The sequence below is a fragment of the Lepisosteus platostomus genome, chromosome 28 (genome assembly GCF_059453375.1).
Source record: "Lepisosteus platostomus isolate fLepPlt1 chromosome 28, fLepPlt1.hap1, whole genome shotgun sequence".
Classification (NCBI taxonomy): domain Eukaryota; kingdom Metazoa; phylum Chordata; class Actinopteri; order Semionotiformes; family Lepisosteidae; genus Lepisosteus; species Lepisosteus platostomus.
In genome coordinates, this window is record NC_142638.1 from 2,745,920 (window position 1) to 2,767,907 (window position 21,988).

The following is a 21,988-nucleotide window of genomic DNA, read 5'->3' on the forward strand; positions in this document are numbered from 1 at the left end:
GAACATCTGATTTTTCCTCAATCATTCATGTTTATTTTTTTAATTTAATTTATATTTACTGTAGGTCTCATGACCAGCAGAACTGAAAGGTGAAATACGAACTACATTGTGAATCGTGGACAACTTCAATTAAAAATTTCTAAGACCAAGAGACAAACATTTGACTAGTTGAGACAGTAATATCTGCGTCACCCTCTAACCACTTCTTCCAGTTCTGTGTCACAGAGGAGCTGAATCTTGTTCATAGATAGCACCCCAGGGCTGTAGCACTGTGAGGCAGTAATGCTTACCACTGCTCCACTCTATCGTCCACTCTATAGGCATCTATCGTCCCTTTGATTAAATTGTTTCAGATTTTCAGACAAAGATTCGAACATCTGTACCTTTTCTTTCTTCACTTCAGGGCTAATCACTATAAAATAAGCTTTATTACTCCTTTCATGCCTGCCTCATCTCCTTTGAAAATACTGCAGTATATATATATATATTTTCTATTCATATATAGCTAGAGGAAAATTATATTATTGTATTTTTCTTTGAACGCTTTGTGGAAATTAAATTAGCTAGTAATTAAATAAACATAGGTGTTCTTTAACAAAAACTACAAACCCATATGCAGTACTGTATATATGTAAAAATATATCACCAAGTTAACAACAGAATATACCTACTTGGATATACTATTATAAAAGTCATAATAATGAAGCTGAATATGATAAAGGAAAATTGAGCTGCTTCCTTGTCATAGAGGAAATAACATTTTTATTCCAAGTGACTTTAAGTAAAGGCTATATAAAAGTACGTGTGTGCAATTGAATCCATATACAGTATACAGTGGACCTGTATGTATATACACAATATATAATACATACAGTATGGTCAAACACTGAATCTAAATGGATACTCGTAAGAAAAAGCAGTCAAACATACTGACCGTGTCTCCTATCTTAAGGTTGGAGCAGGATTTCAGTCCAGGGATGACCTCTCCGTTCAGACAGGTGGCATTGAAGGACAGGGAGAGCTCATCAGGCACACCCAGAAGCTCTAGCTCCACTTTGGAACGGATTTTCTGTGGGGGGGAAGAAAAATTTAGGAAAATTTAGAATCATTTTTGAAACAAGCTATTTTTATGTCAAGCTCACAAACTCACCTGCAGGAACAGTATGTACTCAAGAGAGCTGCAAACTTTTCACATACATTTTAGTCTTAGAGAAATATTTAAATTCATATACAATAAACCCCAAAATACTAATTTTAGTTTTATGTTTGTTTTTATAATTATTATTGGTTGTTTAATCATCTATAATATTATTTTACTGTTAACAATTTGTCAAAGAAATCCTCATGAACTACTATAAAGTATTACAATTAAATAATTATTCATTATTACACTGTATTACAGTATTATATCATGAATAACAGTATTTGAAACTATACAGATTTTCATAAATATTATTATATATATTATTACCGTAATATATTAGAAAATATATTATGGTTTTGCTTTGAGCTTACTACTTACTCCTTTGAACAAATTAAACTGCATCATAAAATTTTAATGACCAGACAACTTGGTTATTAACCCAGAAGAACAAACATTAAGAAGGCTGTGACTTTTTAAAACTTTCTGAAAGTTACAGTACATATAACCTAAAGACAAACTATTGCTGTAATGTTGAATGGAATTACTGCTTTTGCTCACTGACTAAAATAATCTGTATATCAGAAAAAGAAGAACTCACTGCATAAGCATCTTGAATCAACTGGACGACGTTGCCTGAATCATCCGATAGGATTCCCACAGTCGTTCCCGGAATTAATTCGCTGTAGTTCTAAAAAGAGGGGAACATAGCTGGCACTTATTTTTTTAGCACCAATGTTATTTCCATAGGTCATTCAAACCTACAGTCATTAAGGTGGTACAGTCTAATTCAGACAGTGAGTTTTAGTGCGGTGGTCTGTGCCTTAGGACAACAATAACCTCTCCATCGGGACAGGCCCGCCTTTCCTTCAGTTTAATGAAGGATGAGCCAGAGAGCTGCTGCAAGGGTGGAGATGAGCTGGAGGAAAGGATGAAAATATGAAAAACGCAAGAGAATCAGAAAGAAACATGATATTTCTATGTAGACAGGCAGAACTGGACAGATTAGGTTTGAACCTGCCTCTGAGCTTATATTTACTGTAAAACTCCCTCTGTATTGTTTCTTTTTTTTTTGTCAATTAGAAACAGTGGTTTCTAATTTTAGCCAAACTAAAAAAACAAGAGCACTACCACATGTGCATATGAGTGAAAAAAACATTAAGAGAAAAATGGGCCTCAGCAGTCAGCACTGTGCAGTCACAGACATACTGTACACTGAAAGAGGTTATAGACGAGTGGAGGCAACAAATAACTGATCCAAGGATCTCACTAATCCCATCCTTGAAAGATCCGAAGGAATCAGCTGAGACAGCACGGTCGAGCAAGTTGCTAAGGATCGTCACAGTCCTTTACATAAAGATGTGCCTTTTGTTTTAATTCTAAACACATTCCGTCTTGGCTTCTGTCCTTGGATCATTTGTTTCACTGTTTCAGCATCATTCAAGAGTTTACGTACTCGTACTGCATAAACACCCCTGTTGTATCCTGCGCAGAAGACTGAAGAACTGTATTTTGAAATTGTTCATGCAAGTTCTCTTAAAGACAGGAATACACCTTTTTTATTTGAATTAATTGCCGAGCAGGCCAGCTGTAGCGTGTTCAGAGAGGAAATTATGTTGTATAAGAAGTGTATCAGCAACGGATAAGATTAGGCTCAAATCCTCATGTGATGGTGATACACATAACACATTTCTCCTCAAGTAATCGTGAAAAGGGGAATTTTCAGCAGGTTTTGGTAACACACATCTGTCAGATGGCAAACTACAGCCTAAGATGAAACCACGAAGGAGAGTTTCATAGACCTTTTCAAAAGGTACCAGCTACAGAATGTAATAAATTGAGATTTTAGTTTTAATTTTAATTTTAGTTTTAGCTGAGCATCTTGTTCTTCTGCACCTACTGTAATCTTTATACAGCTTGGAAAAATTAAAACCAGCCTAAAAGAAAGTATAGAAATATTTTTAAAATCTTTTTTTTTGTGGAAGAAAGAACAACTGCATACTTGCCCTGAATCAAATAGTTTATTTTAACCACAATTGCTGAAGGTTGGGCCTTAAGGAAGGTTATGGTTTTGATTCAATGAGCCTTGTGCTATTTTTCTGTTATTTTAATTGTCTCTATTTTTGACTGTACCCTTGCTCTGTTATTGTTGGCACAGCACCTTCATGGTTTTTCAAGAATATGTTGAAATTCCTACCCGATAAAGCTGCACGACATTGCTAGTCACAGCAAAAATCAGGTTGATATTGTTTTCAGACATTTTTTCTGTTAGCAAAGCCAGGGATGGGTAGTCCTACAAATAAAGAAAAAAATCAAATAAGTGTTATGTGATCACTGAAGCAAGAGGGAAGCAGCTTCCCAAATACAGAGATCTGTGTGATACTCATAACAACGACTATTCAGGTAATCGACTTTGTTTTTCTTTGAGAATTAAAAATTTCAAGAAAGTGGCATTCATTTTCCTCTCCAAAGAAATCTTTAAGACCAAAACTAAGAACGTGCCACTTCATAAAGCATCAATTTCCCTATTTCTTTCATTACACTGAGAGCCATTAAAAGCACATTAAATGATATTAGTTCCGATATTCATTTGTTTCATTTTAACACATCTCAGTATATATTGCAAATCAACAAGCACACCAATTAGCACATTCACAGATTTAAAAAAAGGCATATAATCATAAATCAGTGAAAGGTGCTATTAACTGAAACTACAATAACTTGCCATATACAGTGACAAAATACCAAAATGAGCTAAAACAGGCAGTGTTAATCTCCAGTCAGTTTTGTTGATTGCTCGTTGACTGTTTTGATTTTTACTATGTTCAGGTTTCATCACAACGAGATATAAACACGAACATGGTGTCTACTCATTCATTATATACTGTTTGCTTATACAGCCGCCTGCTTGGCCTGTGAATGCAAGACCCATGATAGATGAATTTGAATGCTACACACATACAAATTGTATTTAAGCTTGATTTCCCTCTCCCAATGCCCTTACCAGTGTGGTTGACATGTCATACTGATTATCTGCTCCCACGTGGCACTTCCCATCATTTGGCTGTACTATTCCCGCCAGCCTGCCATCCAGAGCCACATGAGTCTTGGCATCAGTGGTGAACACAAGAAGGTGAGAAGCACCTGGGCGCCAGCCTATCTTCTCCTATGGACAGGTGAGGTATTATCGACAACTTTTATCAGCAACACTTTGCAAAACGATGCACAAATTGATAATAAATAATGTGTAGTAGTTCAGGTGGGTAGCTGCGTCAGCATAAGTAGGCTGCAAAGGAACAAGTAACAGGTTTATTCTCTGTTGAAAAGAGAAGAAGGAAGAGTGAAGAAGGAAGAGAGAAGAAGGAAGAGAAGAGTGACACCTGAAGAAGGCTCCATGGCCGAAACGTTATGTTTTCTTTCTTCTCTTTTCAGCATGGAATAAACCTATTACTTGTTCCTTTATAATAATGTGACCCAGAGTGAAACAATTATGAAAGATAGCAAATGACAAATATGGATGAAAGGCATTAATATGGCTATTAAGACATAGAAATAAATAATGATTTATAATAAAGCTGATTTAAAAATATATATTTTTTTAATTAAGGAGGAATGGCAATAGTAATGATGATAACAAGCAGAAGAAGGGTTTGAGATGATCTGGTAAATTTTTTTAATTTTTTTTCTATGTACTGTATATTTCTTACACTGTAAGAAAAACTTGGTTTTAGCTACAGACATAACTTTTAAACTTTCAATCTGAAATATAGAGGAACATCTGAACAAAATCCACCTCATCATCCAGGTCACGGAGGACCTGGAGCCTATTTTGACAAGCAATGGGTGCAAGACAGGGTACACCCTGGACGGGGCACCAGTCCATCGCAGGTCACTCACAGACACAAACACACACAATCACACCAGGGCCGGTTTTCCCAGAAGCCAGTTAAGCTACCAGGAAACCCACACAAACATGGGGAGAAGATACAAAGTCCAGGCAGAGAGCACCAGGTCCAGAACTGAACACACGGCCACAGCCCTGTGAAGCAGCAATGCTAATCTCTGGCCCACCATGCCGCCCACCTGAATTTAAGTACTAATAAAAAACAATATTCTAAAACGGCTGACAGCTGGGTGTGTGTCATTTGGGGCGGAAGGTGAGGTTTACCTTGCAGACAGCTGCCTGAATGATAGCATCAAATCCTCCTTCTGGGGCATCTCTGTTCCTGGAAACACTCTGTTTCTCCACCTCCTCTGTAAAACGGTTTACCTCCTCTGTTAGAGTCAAGACGTGCTTGTAGCCAAACTGACGCAAACATGTCGTGTGTATGCTGTGGAAAACCAAAAGTTTCAATAGAACCATCCATTACTTTGCAGCATTGTACACCTTGGTTTTTTTGGATGGCTTCTTCAGACATAACACATTTCTTCAGATCTAATTTGCATAGATGTCCTGTACTGTAACATGTGAAGACATATTAAATCTATCGATGGCATTAGAACTACTTATTAAAAAATAAAAAATACATAATAAAAAGCACTGCTGTGACAACCCTGGATATAGCTTTAGGGTAGAAGACAAGTCAGTGTCAATGTGGAGAAGTGTTTGATTCCATTTATCTGAAACTGGAGAGTAGAGAAAGTTTAAATCAATCTACCCAGCCGTGTTCTTGATGCTGATGAGATGAATTAGCTACTAAGAACTAAATTGAATGGCCTCCTCTTGTTTCCAACTTTTCATATGTTTGTATGACAACACTCACCTATAACACGGGTTCTCCACAGCCTCTCTGGGGGAAATGAACATGTAAGGTGAGAGAGGCTTGTCCACGAAAGCCCCAAATCCCATTTGAAGGTTGCTTGTGGTCTTGCCCATGGCAATAGCCAGGTCATTGCCCAGCGTTCGCAGCCTTATGAGATCATCCTTCATGGAGAACGAAAGGTCCATCAAGTAATACAGATCCACTGGGTAGTCCTCCACCTGCCTCACCTTCACTTCAAACACCTTGGCATCATCTGGAAGGCAAATCCAGAGCTTTACTTCTATCATAACTGGATCACATATCCCTACTTGCAAACACTCACTCCCACTTATTCTTTGCTTATCCTCAATTTTCGGCTTCAATTCCAATCCACTACAAGTACTATAACTGCTTGTTTACATGAAAAAATAGGTAAAAAGGTCTCTTCTCCAGCATGTACAAATTTCAATTTGGAACAGAATCTCACAGACATACAGTCGAATTCAAAACAAATTCCACATATTCTCACTGGCTAAAATTCGAGGTACCCCCTGCCAATAACGTGGTGTTTCTTGTAGCAGTAGGAGCAGTTTGAAAAGGACATGGAATGTATTTCACATGATCCTGAAAATCTGGCAGCCCAATACCAACCATTTCTTTCTCGCAGGATCTAGGTTAAAGATGTGATACTGGTAATGGCATGGCCATTTGGCACTGTACATTTCATCACATCTACCACTTTTTAGTAGAGTGAGATCTTGAAGTTGATGAAAGTGCTTCATACACTTTCCCGGCCACTGACAGAGTTTATTCATTTTGTTGGTGAGTTCTATTATATTCAACAGCATGATTAAATACATGATTAATACATTTAAAATGTATTTGTACTCTGGATGATATTCTCTAAAGAATTACTTTGGAGGAAGTTAGTAAATCTCTATTTGATAGTTTGGCCAAGTTCTAATAACAATATGAGTTGGCATATCCAGCATATATACAGTATAAATGGATAGAACACTTAATATTTTGGCATTAACCTGCCTGGCTAAGGAAATGACAAGCCAGAGATCAGTGCTGCGATGGTAAATTGAAGTGAAGTGAGGGGTTCCTTGAAATAATGCACAAAGAGCTGTGGAAGTGCAAGATCAGAATCTGACCTCCTCCTGAACGTGTGCTACACAAGACCATATGTAGACCTAAAAAGGGGTAATAGTGACCTATTTAAGCTTGAAAATTTTAGATGTGTACTAATAATATCTGTAATAAGCTTGTTATCTTATGTTGTGACCAACAGTAACACCAATAAATTAAAAGGTTGATTCTTGTCATTCTGAAATTTATTTTAGCATGACAGAAGACTGTTGCTTTGGCTTTTTAATTGCATGCACACTTCCTCTTCAGATTGTGGAATATGATTTGTGAGTGTTTGTGCGTTTTTAACCTTCTGGTTCCTACCAGGTCGCAGGGAGATCTGTAGTTTCTGAGGCGAGATCTGGGTGATGTCAGAGGAAGCACCAGAGCCTTTGTCACTCAATGGCCTGCTCTCCTCTGTGCGCACAGAGCTGACTGGAGACTCGACAGAGCTGGACTCACAGCCTGCGTTCAACAGATTCTGCTTCAGGTCACAGCGAGACAAGCTTGCGGATCCTTGGCCAAAATCCTGTAATTACACAAGCTGGCAATTTAATCACTTTAATCACTGAGCAGGAGGCACTTTTACACAAAAGGTTGTGATTGCCCGGGACAATGTTGTCATGTTGTTGAAGCTGACGCCCAGGCTTCTCGGTGGATGAAGTGGATGAACGAGAACCTTGAATCACTCACAGGAGCTGCTAGCAAGTAGACAAGCTACTGTACATGGACCAATGGCTTCCTCTCATTTGGAACTTTTCTTAAGTTCCCGATTCCAAATACAGTAGGCAGTTGCACTCTGCTATAATCAGAGAACCACACATCAGGGCTTCCCAAGTCAAATAGAGAATTCACATGCCCATGTCTGATGACTGATTGATAATACTCTTGTTTTTAAGTTCTTGATTACGAATGGGTCACTGCTGTAGAGTGTGGCTAGGATCACACAATCAGTTCCAGCTACCCCAGCTGAATTCGGTTCAGCTATGGGGATACCATGCATTTGAACGGGCAACCTCCAAGTTAAAAATATTATGGTTTACTCACAAAAACTATCCACTCTAGCATACTATACTGTATGTAAGGAAGTTAAATAAGCAAACAATGCAATCTCATTTTCACTATCAATGTTTTTCTTCCTCCACCTACTGTACAGTTTGTTTTCTGTTACTTGTTATACTGTATGTAAGGAAGTTAAATAAGCAAAAAATGCAATCTCATTTTCACTATCAATGTTTTTCTTCCTCCACCTACTGTACAGTTTGTTTTCTGTTACTTGTTATACTGTATCTCTTACCAACATCACATTTAACATGTTCTGTAAGGAACAAATCTGACAAAGCCAGTGCCTGAGAATTGCTGTTTTACAGCCCCCAGCAGCTATGAAAGGAATGTGACCAGTGATGAAGTGCTGTAAAGAACTTCACCATTTTTGGGTGCATCAGAAGTCCTGCCCATGTTGTGGTCTGATGACATCAAGAGTGGATTGTAAGCACTCAGTTTAACTACATCATCATTAATATTAAAAACATGCAAAGGATCATTTGTAAAGCTCTTTGCTCTCCAGTGAACTTCTCTGCTTTTTCTAGTGATTTTAGCTGCATACTGTATATTGGAGTTCTCCATAACCATTGATTACGATTTTTTTTTTTCGGTGTTTAAAAAAGTGGCGGTGAATTTTCATAGTGCTATATTTACTTTTGTGACATTTTAAGGGAAGAAAAGACAATTGTTTCAGATTACGAGTACTTTACTTAACTGGTTCACACAGCAGAAATGTTGAAAGGAGAAAACAGGGCAGGCCTGGGCGAGTTTATGGCAAATTCTTTGCAAATGAGTCTTTCTAGGAAGAAAGTTGCATTTTATGCCAAATGGACCCGAGTTGAAAATGTAAATCTGTGCAGAGAACAGTATTGTATACAGATTCCTATGAACCACGGCATGTTTCATTACCAAAGCATGTTCAGGTTTTCAAATCCACATTCCAACCCCGAAGTAACCTTTATCTTTAATACGTTTTTCTGAAATTCAGGATTTATATGGATTAAGATATAACAAAACAAGAGGCAACTTACTTTGTCGTAGTAAAGATCTTGGCATAATTTATGTTTATATCACATAAATGAGCTTTCAATTTTGTTTTCATTTGTATTATTTCACTTAAAAAAATATTTATGGAAAACACTGAAATTCTGGATCAGCATAATATACAGATAATAAATAAATTGTTGACCTTACAAAGACTTCTTGGGTGGTATTAGAAAATAACAAATAAGTAGGTTAATCAGTAGGGGACTTCTGTACTGCTTTGTGCTGGTGAAGTGTCAATGCCCAGAAACACCATTTGATTTAAAGAAAAACTCACTCATGAAGAAAAAGTTACAAATGCACTCATCCTACCCCATTACACTTTTAAAATGACATCTACATCCCTATAGAAATCTATAGGACCTTAAAACTGGTGGAGTGAAACTGGATGCATCTGAAGTTTTATACCAGTTTTGTACATACTGTAAGTAACCATAAAAGTTTAATAAGCAAATCTATCCCAGGACAGAGGCGTATAGAAAAGAGTTGGCACAATTATATTTTTGAATGAAGCCTACTTTAGTTTTGGAATGAATTTAATTGGAATCAGGTGAATTGGAGCAAATTTTACACCAGAGCAAAGAGCATTATCCTGTAAACTGGATATCCAAAACGAAAATACCGGAAATCTGTAACTTTTGTGACTTGTCCTACCTTCTGAAAGCACCAAGCACAGCTTGGGTGGACAGCAAGGCACTGCTTGCAAGTACTTACTCCTCTGGATGTGCAGATGTTGGAACCTAAGTGGAAACACAATGCAAACATGCACACATGACATACTGTATATACTGTAAGCAGCTTGGTTAGATAGGCCATTGCAATTACAGATGTCTTGGAGAGCTGCAATAAAGGAATGACTGCAAGCAAAAGCCTTGTTCTCTTATCTTAATACAGCTCTGACGCAGGGTTAAGTCTAGGGTGGCTGGACTGATAGTAAACTTTTGTGTGAATCTAACAATGTAAAATGTTGATTTCATTAAAGCCCCAAGAGTTCACCTTATCTCTGGCTTAACTCTCACAACGAAGGTAATATGAGAGCTGTTCCACAGGGAAAGAAAGCCTGCTTAACTCTGCTACAGCAATGATTCTGCTGCTCAGACATGTTCCAGTACATCAGTCCAGACATACAGTACAGAAGCCTCACCCATGAGTATGACCCAGGGCTTTGTTTTCTCTCATGTAATTGTTGGATATGCTGGAAAGCTGCTCCTTTCTAGCTACATCTGGTAATATGCAGGCCTGTGAAGCAATTGTGGGATTACTTTGGGTAACAACATGCTGCCCACAGTCATGACACAGCAGGTAATGGGTTGTAATTAAAAAGAGGTGTGCTGATTTACCCAGGCATGATGCAGGGCTCTGAACCAAGCAGTGCACTGATCTGTTCACCTCCTTTCTTTTTGGATAATCACAGAAAGAAAATAATTGTCTCACCAACAGTATTGGGACATGGCATACAAAAATAAAACGTGACAGAGGTATTTTTGACCATGAAAATCCCCAAAAGAGTATCATTTTAACTATACTGTATATTAGATGGATTAGCAGTCACAAGTTTAGAAAAACTGGAAGTCATCTAATTTCTTTTTACTCCTGTTGAAAGATGGTATTCACACCAAAGTTACAATAAATAACAAGTGCTCTCATTTTTATCACATTTTATCAGTCAAAGACATACTCCGCTCAATATAGCCATAATGACCACTTCTGTTAGAAATGTTTCCATCTCATTTCAAGAGCCCACTTTCCCAGGTCCTGCCAGTGATCCTCTCCAAGACAGAAAAGACATGACTTGTACATAATGCAGGTCACAATCAAAGAAAAAAAATATAAAGTATAAAGAAACTGCTCTTACAATAAACAGTAATGACAGAACAATCACAAGGTTTTCCTGTGAAATACTATTCCTGTTAATTAAATTATTTCCTTATTTTGCTCACTGCTCCTAAAGCTATGTTGTAAATAACTTGTTTTTAGAATGCCTGCATACTCCCACCTTATCACCCATTTACTTTTATCTCTTGTATCTTTCACAAATTTACTTAAACCACAATGCAGAAAACAGTTATCTGAAATATAATTGATAGAAGTGAACAGGACATTTATGAAATGTTGCAACTCTGATCCTAGTACAATTTATACAATTAAACAAAAGAGATTGATGGACTGAAATGAATGTAGTATAGTTCTTCATTAATTGATTGATTTTAAAAAAGAATAGCACTTAACCAAATGACCGGAGCTTCTTGATTTCATCAGTTTATCTTGCGAAAAAGAAAATGGTACCAAGAAAGTTGAAAGATCTATTAGTTTCAGTGTTCTGGAACAGTAGTGGGCAGGTGGTGAACTCCCACGGATTATGTTTCCAAAGACAGTCTTATTCATGGATTAATGAGTGATATTGCTGCTAAGAAACTTTCTTCATGCTTTCTGAACTGCCCAGTCAAGTTTCGATTTTGTAGTGCACTGTAATTTTCACTAGATCACTATTAACATTACAAACATACTCTTTTGTAAATAGGGGGTTACGAAAACGGTGAAAATCTGGAAACGACTGACTGGTTTAGTCACAATAAGTAAAATCGATATTCATAACCCCCAACTTGTAAGTGATTTTTTGGTAAAATTACAGGCATGTGAAGTATTTTTTCTCTGGCACAGCTTTGGTGAAAAGAGTAATAATCCAGGCACACTTACAGTAGTTAAACAATATTTATGACAAGACAAACAATATGCTACAGACAAAACATACACCCAAGTTACTCTATGCATACAGTATTTACAGAGGAGGTATTTCAGAGGCCTAGCATCCTAATCACCCAGAAAACTTCAGACTGCTACTACTGTAAGTATTCAACTCTTGAATAATGCCCACAGAGGCTACAATGAGAGATAAGCTGCCTTCTTAATAAATGCAATACAACCTGCAGTTAAACCTCTCTCTCTGCAAACAAAGATGCCACAGAATTAATGGTAGCCTACTTCCCTATTCTACAAATGCACCCTAAGAAGGAAAGATGTCTTTTACCCAGGAAACCCAAGTTCCCTAAAAACACAGAATAGCAAGCTCTCTATACCAAGGTTCAAATACTAAGCTCCAGTCAGGTTTTGAGGTTTTGTTTGTACAGTATGATCAAGTGGGGGCTCTCGCCTGGCACAAGTTTCAAGTTTCTGCTGGCTCCTTGTGGACTGACCTTCCTTTGCTCCCTGTCCTTTCTCCTTTTCTCGTCCTTTTCTTCATTCCCCTTCTGTGCTCTTAATATGACCATAGGGTGTGTTACTGGACTGCTCATTTACAATGATTAACCCACATTTTAATTACCTACAGTAGGTATACTGTACCAAGGTAAACTTTACAATTTATTCTGATCAGGGGAACCCCCACATTTCAGCAAACATCTCCTCTGCTTTGAAGATAGAAGTGTTTACTCTGCCATGTGGCACACCTATAGCAGTAACAATACCAACAGGGTGTATGCGTCACTGTTCAGTACTGCATACTGTATGTTGTGTCAATACTTGTCACTTCTGTGTGTGATCTGTTTTGTTTTTTTGCATCATTTATTTAATTAATTTTCCCATACTTGCTTGGAATCATGTTGTTTGTTTTCTTTGAACCAACACTTCATGTAAAAGTACATGAACACTTTAAGACAAGGTATACACTGTAAGTACAGTATAAACACCCTGGATAAGGGTGTTTAATGAGCAAATAAATAATAAGTACACACAAGAACAAATGCCCTACCTACAAAAGACCTTTATTCACTCCATTAATCATGCTTTGAAGACCTTGTGCTTTAAAGACCTCTAAATCAATCTGTATTATAGCCCAGTTAGTCACTTTATTTTCTAATTCTAAATCATTGACAGACTACTGTACTAGTAGGGCAATAAACATTTACATCTATAATGCCACCTTGTTCTGTGTATTTCATATTGCAAAAGTGCCATTATACTTCAAAAGGGTCTCATCAAACTGATTTGCAATCGCAATCCCATGATTTACCACACTAAATGCTTATACTGGTAAACCTCCTAAAACTATATGTACACACTAATATCCCTTGTGTGGGTTGATATCCATAATACTGCAGTACTGTATGTCTGAGTGAAAATGTGAATGGGTTAGTGTTTCCAAATGGCTTAACAATGATAGGCAATTTCTTGAAATGAAGGTTGAATCATACACTTCAGATTTTGCTGTCATCACCCAGCCGTGACTGGGATTCCCCAAGCAGTGCCACACAAATGGCTGAACTCCAAAAGGGCTGAGTGGGCGTAAGTGTCCTTTGATTAGCATCCAGTGGTGATCCCTGTCACTTGACTGGGATTATAAACTTCTAGTTTATCATAATTTAGAATACCCATGTAGCAGAGCAACGGCTGAAAAGCCGAATTCCCCAGGGGCGGGGTCATCCCATTTAGGAGAACCACATTCTTCGGATTCTCACAGGGAAATCACTCAATTGGCTGCACCTGGTGACTTTAGCTCCCTATAAAAGCAGTTCCTAGGGCAGTCAGAGAGGTGTTTTTTTTTCTTTTTTTCCCCATGGGCCCTCATGAGTTAGTAAGGCGGTGAGTTTTCAAAGAGTCAGTTCAGAGATAACTGTTTTGATAAGAACTACAAGTCAGAGAGGACTTGTAATGGGTTAAAATGGGTAGCAGCCTCGGTCGTTTTCCGGGTCAGGACGCCGGTAAATAAGAAGACGGTTAATGAGCGTACCTGGCCAACCGGAATCGACCGAGGGGTTATTGCCACTGTTATCCAGGGAAGATACAGTTAGATGGTTCATGTGGAGACCCCTTGCCACGCTATCTAAGATAGGAATCTTCCTCAACCTGATGATACAATTTATAATATAATGGTTTATATATGCAGCTATATCAGCCTTCCTTCCCTTGCTAACTGGGGGCGTATAGGTCGTGAAAGAGGTAGCTCAATGGCATCTTTCTGAAAAGGGGTGGCACACTGTGCTAATACAGTACAAGGATCATAGTGGTTATCTGAGTTTATGGTCACAAGGTGATTCCAAATTGGGAGGTACCTGTATAACAAGAAAACACTACAACTTAAACATAAAGACACTGCAACAGCAAATCTCTTGTACAGTAATTGTACCGAGCATCTGAAAGAGATAAAATGCACAAAAAGAACAAAGAATCCAAGTTTGATAAAGTATACAGTAATCATGTAATATATGGTATAACCCAGCAAAGAGGTTTTAACCAAAGTAACTGCCATATTGTCTCCTCTTTCTGCTCAAAGAGAGAACAACAATGAACTAGGACAGAGCATCATTCTTTGACCTTTTATAAAAACTTTCAATAAACTGTCTTTTTGACCTGGAAAAAGATCTATTAATTGTAACAAATCAATACATCCTGTACTGTACAATATTCCAAATATATCATGCTCTCTTGGGTACTGATCTGCCCAACAATTATATCCATCAAGAGCTTTTTGAATTACCAAAAAGTCAATAGCTTTTACTAAGCTGGCAATATAATGGTTTGTGTTTTATAAAAAAACTATAGAAAGGGTGAAGAACAATTATTTTCTATTCCAAACAAAACCGAGCAGGCAAACCAATTTTATTTCGAGATTTTTAATCAATCTCGATTCTCGATCAAACATTATTCAGTGTGGACAGAGCATGTTAAAAACGTTAGGTGTGTCGGCGCCGAGATGCAAACAAACCTGAGGCTCAAAAGGCAGTTTTACATTTTTGAATATCAAGTCTCCTTACTTCAGACTGGTGCATTGTAATTTCCCTTTGAATGCTGATGATACAGTAATAATTATCATTGATTTACCATTTTAATGGCCCCAAAACCAAACCAAGGCGCTCCACTTGATCATCCCCCTCCAATAACAGAACCTCAATAAAAACTACAAATGTATCATTCCAGCTTTCCAGTGGTAACATTTTTCTCAACACAAAAGAACCCCCTGCTCTTTTTAATATTTTTTTCGAAGCAGGACGAAAAAGAATATTCAAAAATGAAAACTCAGAATGTGGGGGGAAAAGGATGCAAGTGAATATTCATTAATCTAAAAAAACAACTGACAGCACATGCATACTTGAGGAATGTTAGTTGGTCGAAATACAAATGCACACATCGACAGGGGAAGGTAAACTAAAGTGTATAGCTTTGCACCAAAAAAGCTAAAGTTGGCTAAAGTTGTTAAACTTACCCCAAACTTCAAAAGACATCAAAAAGAGTAAGGATAATCTCCAAAAAGTCTTCCTAAATCGCTCTGAGAATGTCCCCATTTTTAAAGTGAGTCTGCGCGTCTCTGTGAGAAGAGTCGGGTTTACTCCAGGACTTTAAATGACGCTCTCTTCCTCAGTAGGTCCAGGACGGAGAAGTGAATCATAACTTGTACAAGATTCGAAGTTTTAGTCTTTCCGGTGAGCTAATAAGCGGCTTAGTCAGGCACGAGTCAGGGCACAAAAGGGGCTGTACCGCCTGTCTGGGAGCAACACCACACTGGCTCTGATCAGATAATCCTGAATTGGTACCTTAATAGCAGCAACCTATAACGTCCCACAAAAATAGCGGCGCGTTTCTAATAGCGCTTTTGTACTGTATGTACTGTACATTTCATGACAAACATGCAAATTAAGCAACTGGAGTTGCAATAGGTAAAATATATATTCTAAATCCATATTACTTTACAAAACGAATATATGTTCATGGTGTATTTATATTTAAGAGTTCAGATTTTTGTCTTGATAATACATTGAATTAAGTCAGTCATTCATATCTGACCTTAGAAAGATCAATACATTTGAGTGTGCTACTTTGCGTTCGCAAACGTATATCTACAAATGCTCACACGCTGTTCTGTTTGAAGAGCAATTGACCAAAATGCCGCTTTTACCCTTGCCTTTGCTCTGCTGCCCTTTAGCGGCCAAAATGAAGTACATCACCAGCCCAGCTGACAGAACCGACGACTTTCCAACCTATGAACCTTAACTCACGCATAATCTGCTAACTTACAATGTGGTCATATTAATATTCTAATTAAAGCTACACAAAACATTTCCTTTGAATTTAGTTAGCACAATAGAAAACACACATACTGTATGGGAATTAATGCTGTATATACTGTACATGAACTCTTGCTGAAGGTATCCAAACACTAGATTAACAGAACTATCTTTTTCAAAGTTAAAAAAAAAACACAAGAAAGAAGCAGGCAGGATGGATGAGTCAGTGGACAGCTACAGTCATGGCCCGTGTTATAAAACTCTGAAACTGTGCAATAAAAAAAAACTATTTCACAAAAGCATACAATCTACAGTATGATCTGCAAATCTGTATCCTTATATTTCGAAGAATATAAATTATTATGCTATACTTTTTGTTCATGAGATTGAATGCAGAGATAAGATATTACTGGTTCTATCAGAATACATATAGTATACCGTGTACTGTGAGCGATCCATGTGCCACCAGTGACCAGCTTAGCTTTGCAAAATTTCAGACTTTTATCGTTCACCTAAGAAGTGTGACTGTAACCCAGGACCGAATGTGCCAGTGGAAACAAGAGCTCTCTCAATGAAAAGTAACTGGCAGTTTTCTGTATGACAGAGATCAATGCACATTTCCATAAGCACTGCTACGCTGCTACGAAATTGACTCCAATATGGAAGTCTAACCACTACAGCCTCCCTATGATCTTTGGCGTATTCCTCTTCTTATTGAATTATTCTCCATTCCCTTTTCTATTTTCTGCCCTGCGGTTGCTAAGTTACAGTCACGAATGTGCTGGAATCACATTGCAATCCGGTACCCAAAGCCCTTACAATTCTGATTGCACCTTAAGCATTAATGTTTCTCTCATTTCCAGTTTCTCTTTTCCCCTCACAAACTAATCAAATTTGGTAGGTGTTGGACTTCCAAGTGCTTTGCAGAGCGCATTAGACACCTGAGTGAATTAATTTTTGCTAGAAAACCAGAGCCCTCGTCTTTAATTTCTGCTTTGTGTGCCAATGGGAAACAGTGTCACTAATGTCCATCTAGGTGAACAAATTGCAATGCATGGGATAACATTTTTGTTTAGTGTTTTAAACAGTGCCACATTAAAAAAGTTCTAGTTTCAGATATGCAAAATACTTGGGTTTCACAAATAATTATTCATCCCTCTTTAATCTTCGCAAGATTCATCTACATTATTCTGAAGATCATTCTAGTATCTGTGTCCAAGGCTGGGTGGACACAATCAAAAATCAAAATGGGTTTAACTTTGAAAAATTAATACATATTTGTATTTTATGCAACAATTCATACACCAGAAAACATTTTTCTTACATGTGTATGCAACCGTTTGTCCTTGTTTCAAAAGCTCATACAGTAACTGCAGAAGATTCAATCCATCTTCCACTCATGAATACTGATCTGGTTAAAAATAAAGCCAAACGGATATTAATTAATTAGATCAATTAGGCCAATGTGCATTTCCCTGTTATTCATTATTTAATATGGCTTGGTTCTTAATCTACTGTAAATGAACAATGTTTATAAATACAAATTGTGTATCACTTGCATTTTGTTTTCACTGTAACCTACTGTATCTGTTAGGTCCAGACAGGCTCCATGTGTAAAACTTACAGAACTAGGATTATGTAGATAACTAATGTTTTTGAATCACTCTTTTATCACAAGGATTCAAATCCTTATACAAGAGGCCAAGTTCACCAACAGTCTCTAGGTTCACACACTCCCCTGCACAAAACAATTGGCTAATCTCTTTTTCAATTCCATTCATTCTTTTAATTAACAGATGCCTGCCTTTCAAGCCTCCCCTTGGATTTCGCCTTACTGCCCCAAGCAATAAATTGCTGCCCTTTTCACCTTCGATTTCTTTTTCCGTCAGACCTGTATCCCTTCAGTTCCTGCCCCCTCACTTTCAACCTTCACTCACCTGATAACAACATTGTGAATTTTACTCTTTATCTGACTGCATGGAATTAACCTCTGTTGGTTCCTTAACTGTACTGTAAGGTACTGCTACAGTATACCTGTATGTGACACTCCATCAGGTGGAAGAGTTGGAGAGGAAGTGTGTAGATCTTCCTTTTTGCCGTGAGGTAGAGAGGTTGTAGCAAAAAGTGACGGTTGAATTATCTAAATTAGCAAATAAATAGTCACTAGCAACTAGAAACTAGCAAAAACATAGAGATAGCATGAAAGTACATTTCTGGTGACTAAAGAAGACCAGCAAAAAGTTAGGGCCATGACATGGTCAACTAGGACAATGAATACAATAGCAGTGATTTAACTTGGCTTAAAACACATTGATATCAGAGGAAGACAAGAACACATGGCTTGTGTGTGCTTTATAAAATTCAATAAAGCATTTCAAGGGGAACATTTACTACCTGCAGAGCACATTGCACTCCTGAAATTTGTTTTCTTTGAGCCCACAGATTAGCTTCTCAGCAAAAGAACTGGAAAACTGTGTTAACAGTGTCACACACTCCTCAATGAGCCATAGAAAATGCCATTGTCTTTCTGACGCTCTTCATTAAAACCTATCTAATACAGTATATTAGCTCATTCATGTCCTTTTAATTTCTTTATCCTCAGGTGTAGTTCTCAGGGATGTCATTTTCTGTGAAAGGTTGAAGAGATAAAACAAAGTGATATCCCACCCATGATATATTTTCCATTCATAAGAACACAAGAAAGTTTAGAAGTAAGAGTAGGTCATTCAGTCTATTTAGCTAATTTGTTTGCTAGTATCAAATTGATCTATGGATATCATCTGGTCTCATTTTAAAATAAACCAGGTCAAATTCAGCTCTAATTTAGCTGGGCAGCTAGTTCCATGTCTCCACAACCGTTTACATAAGGAAGGGACTCTATTCCCAGTTTGAAATGCCCATTTATGGTTTGGATTTTGCTTTTAATTATGAAGTACATTACTGTATGTAACAGTTAAGACTGTTAATGCCTTTGAACACTTTAAATATTTGAATAACTTTCCCATTGTTCCAGGAAGAAAAAAACTGTCTATGCACGACGTTCCTTTAAGACTGAAAAGAAATGAATCTTTTGTGGGGTTTTTTTCCAGAACCCACATCATTTTCTGTGACATGATGTGTGCCCTATTCTTTATCTGAAGCCAATAAAAATGATACAAATAACTGCACTTCTTAATTTGAAGGCTATTTAAACCTTGCCTGGCCTGTGTATGAAACAATCTATTTTGATCTTATCTCCAGAAAATGTTACTGGCCTGGATCTATTCATGAATATTGCAGTGAAACCAATGGCTTCAGTGGGTTTATTAGGATGCTTCAGGCAAGGCTAGAATGCATGCTTGATCAAACTGGGCAAAGGGCTTCCTATTATTTGATTTGTATTGTAAAAAGAAACTCTATGGTTCTTGAATGTTTTATCACACTACTGTATATAACAATGTTTTTAATCCGATGTGCCACAGCATTTCTTAACCAGGATACATATTGCTCTTTATATTTCTAAATCTCTTAATTTACATTCCTTTTGTGTTGAAATGCAATTTTGAATCTAAATTTGTCTCAATGAATTTTAGTTTTCTTTTTCTGAACATGGAACGATGCAGAAAGAGAAGTGAGAATCGGTGTGCATTTTGTGCTCCGAATGATCTTTCTAACCTTTTCAAAAATCATTTAAGGGATTCTAAAATGATACACTGCTTTGTTTGGAGAGTGCTGTAGTTTGTGGGTTTTTTAAATCAAAACGTAAAATCATATCCACCTAAGTTTTTTTTTAATGTAATCTTCTACAGGTGTAAGTGTACATTTTATGAGTAGCCATTCACTCAGTGAAACAGTATTAAACTCCTAATCTCTAAAGTTTAGTTGTGCAAGTGCTAACAGTATTCCAACTTCGATTCATATCTTTTAATTATAAAGTTATGGTATTAGATGATGCAGTACTTGATCAGGAATTAAAAACAAGATCCAGATAATGAAATGGTGGTAGTTTAGGTAAAGTTGTGATTTGTTCCAGCTCTAAATCTCTGTTGCTAAGGGACTTCTTCCCTCGGCTCCTGTTGCTAGGCTTCTAAATCCCTCATGTTACATGGTAACGGCTACTCCCTTTCTGGTGCTTGGTGTCTCCATTCCCTTCTTATTTTCCGAAATAACTATTTCCTCACCATCTGTTGCTGTTCATATACTGGCCTCTTGTTGCTAGGTAACAAATCTGACTCCCCAGTTTCTTCTTTCTCCTGTACATTACTCCTGGTCTTTGAAGTTCTTAAATGGGGTTCTAAGAAATCAAGTCCAACGTTTAAAGGTAAAGTTTATTCCTGTTCTTATTTTGTCTTGTACTTTTATCCAGATCCTGTTTTGCGTCTTGTTTGATTAGCATGTTATTAACAATAGCAGTTCAAGAAATTACGTCTCCAAAATAATGCATGTTGTGGGGAAATAGATGTACTGTAAGTGCATTATGCATCACCCATAGATTTAATAGCATTCTGTCACACTATCATTCCCAATACACACCTCATTTAAAATCTGCTTTGCTAGTATTTCGGGAATAGTACACACGATTAAAAGCACAAAACTGAATATTACAGACCTGTTATAAATTGCAGACAAAGTGATTTAAACCACAGAAAAAATGAGGATGGGGATGCACAAAAAGGAGGGACAGGGGTGCCCAGTGAGGATGGAGCAACCTCAATTTTAATACTCCAACAAGCCCAAAAGATCATCATTGCCCAAAAGGGCATCATTGTTATTTACAACCTTTTTTACAGTCTAAGTCCTATAGCTATACCTCCTCCCTCTTCTTTTGAGTGTCTTGTTTTAAATGTTTCTATCCCCCAATCTACTATTATTGCCACAGTTTACAGACCACCCAAACCCAGTGGAGTCTTCTTAGGTGAGTTTGCTGATTTTCTCTCATTCTTATCCCTTACATTTAAAAGGATCCTTATTCTAGGGGACTTTAATATACACATTGATTCAACTTCCTCCAGTCTGGCTAAAGACTTCCTTTCTCTTTTGGGATGCTTTGACCTTGCTCAGTTTGTTTGTACCCCTACACATAACAAAGGACACACCTTAGATCTAATTATTGCAAATGACTCCTTTGTCTCCCACTGCTCCCCCCTTGATCTAGGCCTCTCTGACCACTTAGCCATTCTCTTCAATCTGGAATTACCTGTTTCTAACACTTCCCCCTCACGCTCTGTAAATTTCCGCAACTGGCGATCAATTGATCACCCAAGGTTTGCAAATTCTGTTCTGTCCTCCTTATCCTGTTTCTCTTCCTCTGACCCTCTAGAGGACAAAATACAGTTACTTGACAATGCTCTTTTATCTACCCTCGACACCTTTGCTCCTTTAAAAACTCGAACCATCTCCTTCTCTCGCCCTGCCCCCTGGTACAATGACCATCTGCGTTTCATGAAGGCAGCCTCTCGCAAACTTGAGCGTAGGTGGCGTCTTTCCGGCCTAAATGTACATTATCAGGCCTGGAGAGATTACTTATCTGATTATAAGGTTACTATAGAGTCTGCTAGATCCACCTACTTCTCTCACATCATTGAAAATCACCAAAACAATCCCAGACATCTTTTCTCCACCATCAACAGACTGCTCAAGCCAAACTGCCCCACCACATTACCTGCCTCATCACAACTTTGCAACACATTCTTAGATTTCTTTAGTTCTAAGATTGACAACATCCGGCATCACATTCTCTCCACTACGGATATAATTTCCACACCTCCTCCCTCCTCATCCAACTTCTCTGGTTCCCGTCTCTCCAGCTTCTCTCTTCTTGACTCAGCATCCCTAAACAAACTAGTTACGCGCATGAAACCCACCACATCTATTTTAGATCCCATTCCCACCACTTTATTCCAGTCCTG

General features: G+C 37.7%; 1 protein-coding gene across 1 annotated transcript in view; it reads right to left on the minus strand.

Moving 5' to 3' along the window:
• The window catches only part of itgb3a (integrin beta 3a), a 43,497-nt gene extending 27,910 nt beyond the window's left edge, over positions 1-15,587 (minus strand). Inside the window, exons 1-9 of the mRNA XM_088622574.1 lie at positions 15,302-15,587; positions 9,757-9,842; positions 7,339-7,543; positions 5,905-6,157; positions 5,310-5,472; positions 4,146-4,307; positions 3,339-3,434; positions 1,743-1,832; positions 935-1,069 (exon numbers count right to left, since the gene is read on the minus strand). Coding sequence (XP_088478700.1) covers positions 935-1,069; positions 1,743-1,832; positions 3,339-3,434; positions 4,146-4,307; positions 5,310-5,472; positions 5,905-6,157; positions 7,339-7,543; positions 9,757-9,842; positions 15,302-15,380 — 1,269 coding nt within the window. The 5' untranslated portion in view covers positions 15,381-15,587. The remainder of the gene's footprint in view (positions 1-934; positions 1,070-1,742; positions 1,833-3,338; positions 3,435-4,145; positions 4,308-5,309; positions 5,473-5,904; positions 6,158-7,338; positions 7,544-9,756; positions 9,843-15,301) is intronic.
• Between the last annotated feature and the right edge of the window lie 6,401 nt (positions 15,588-21,988).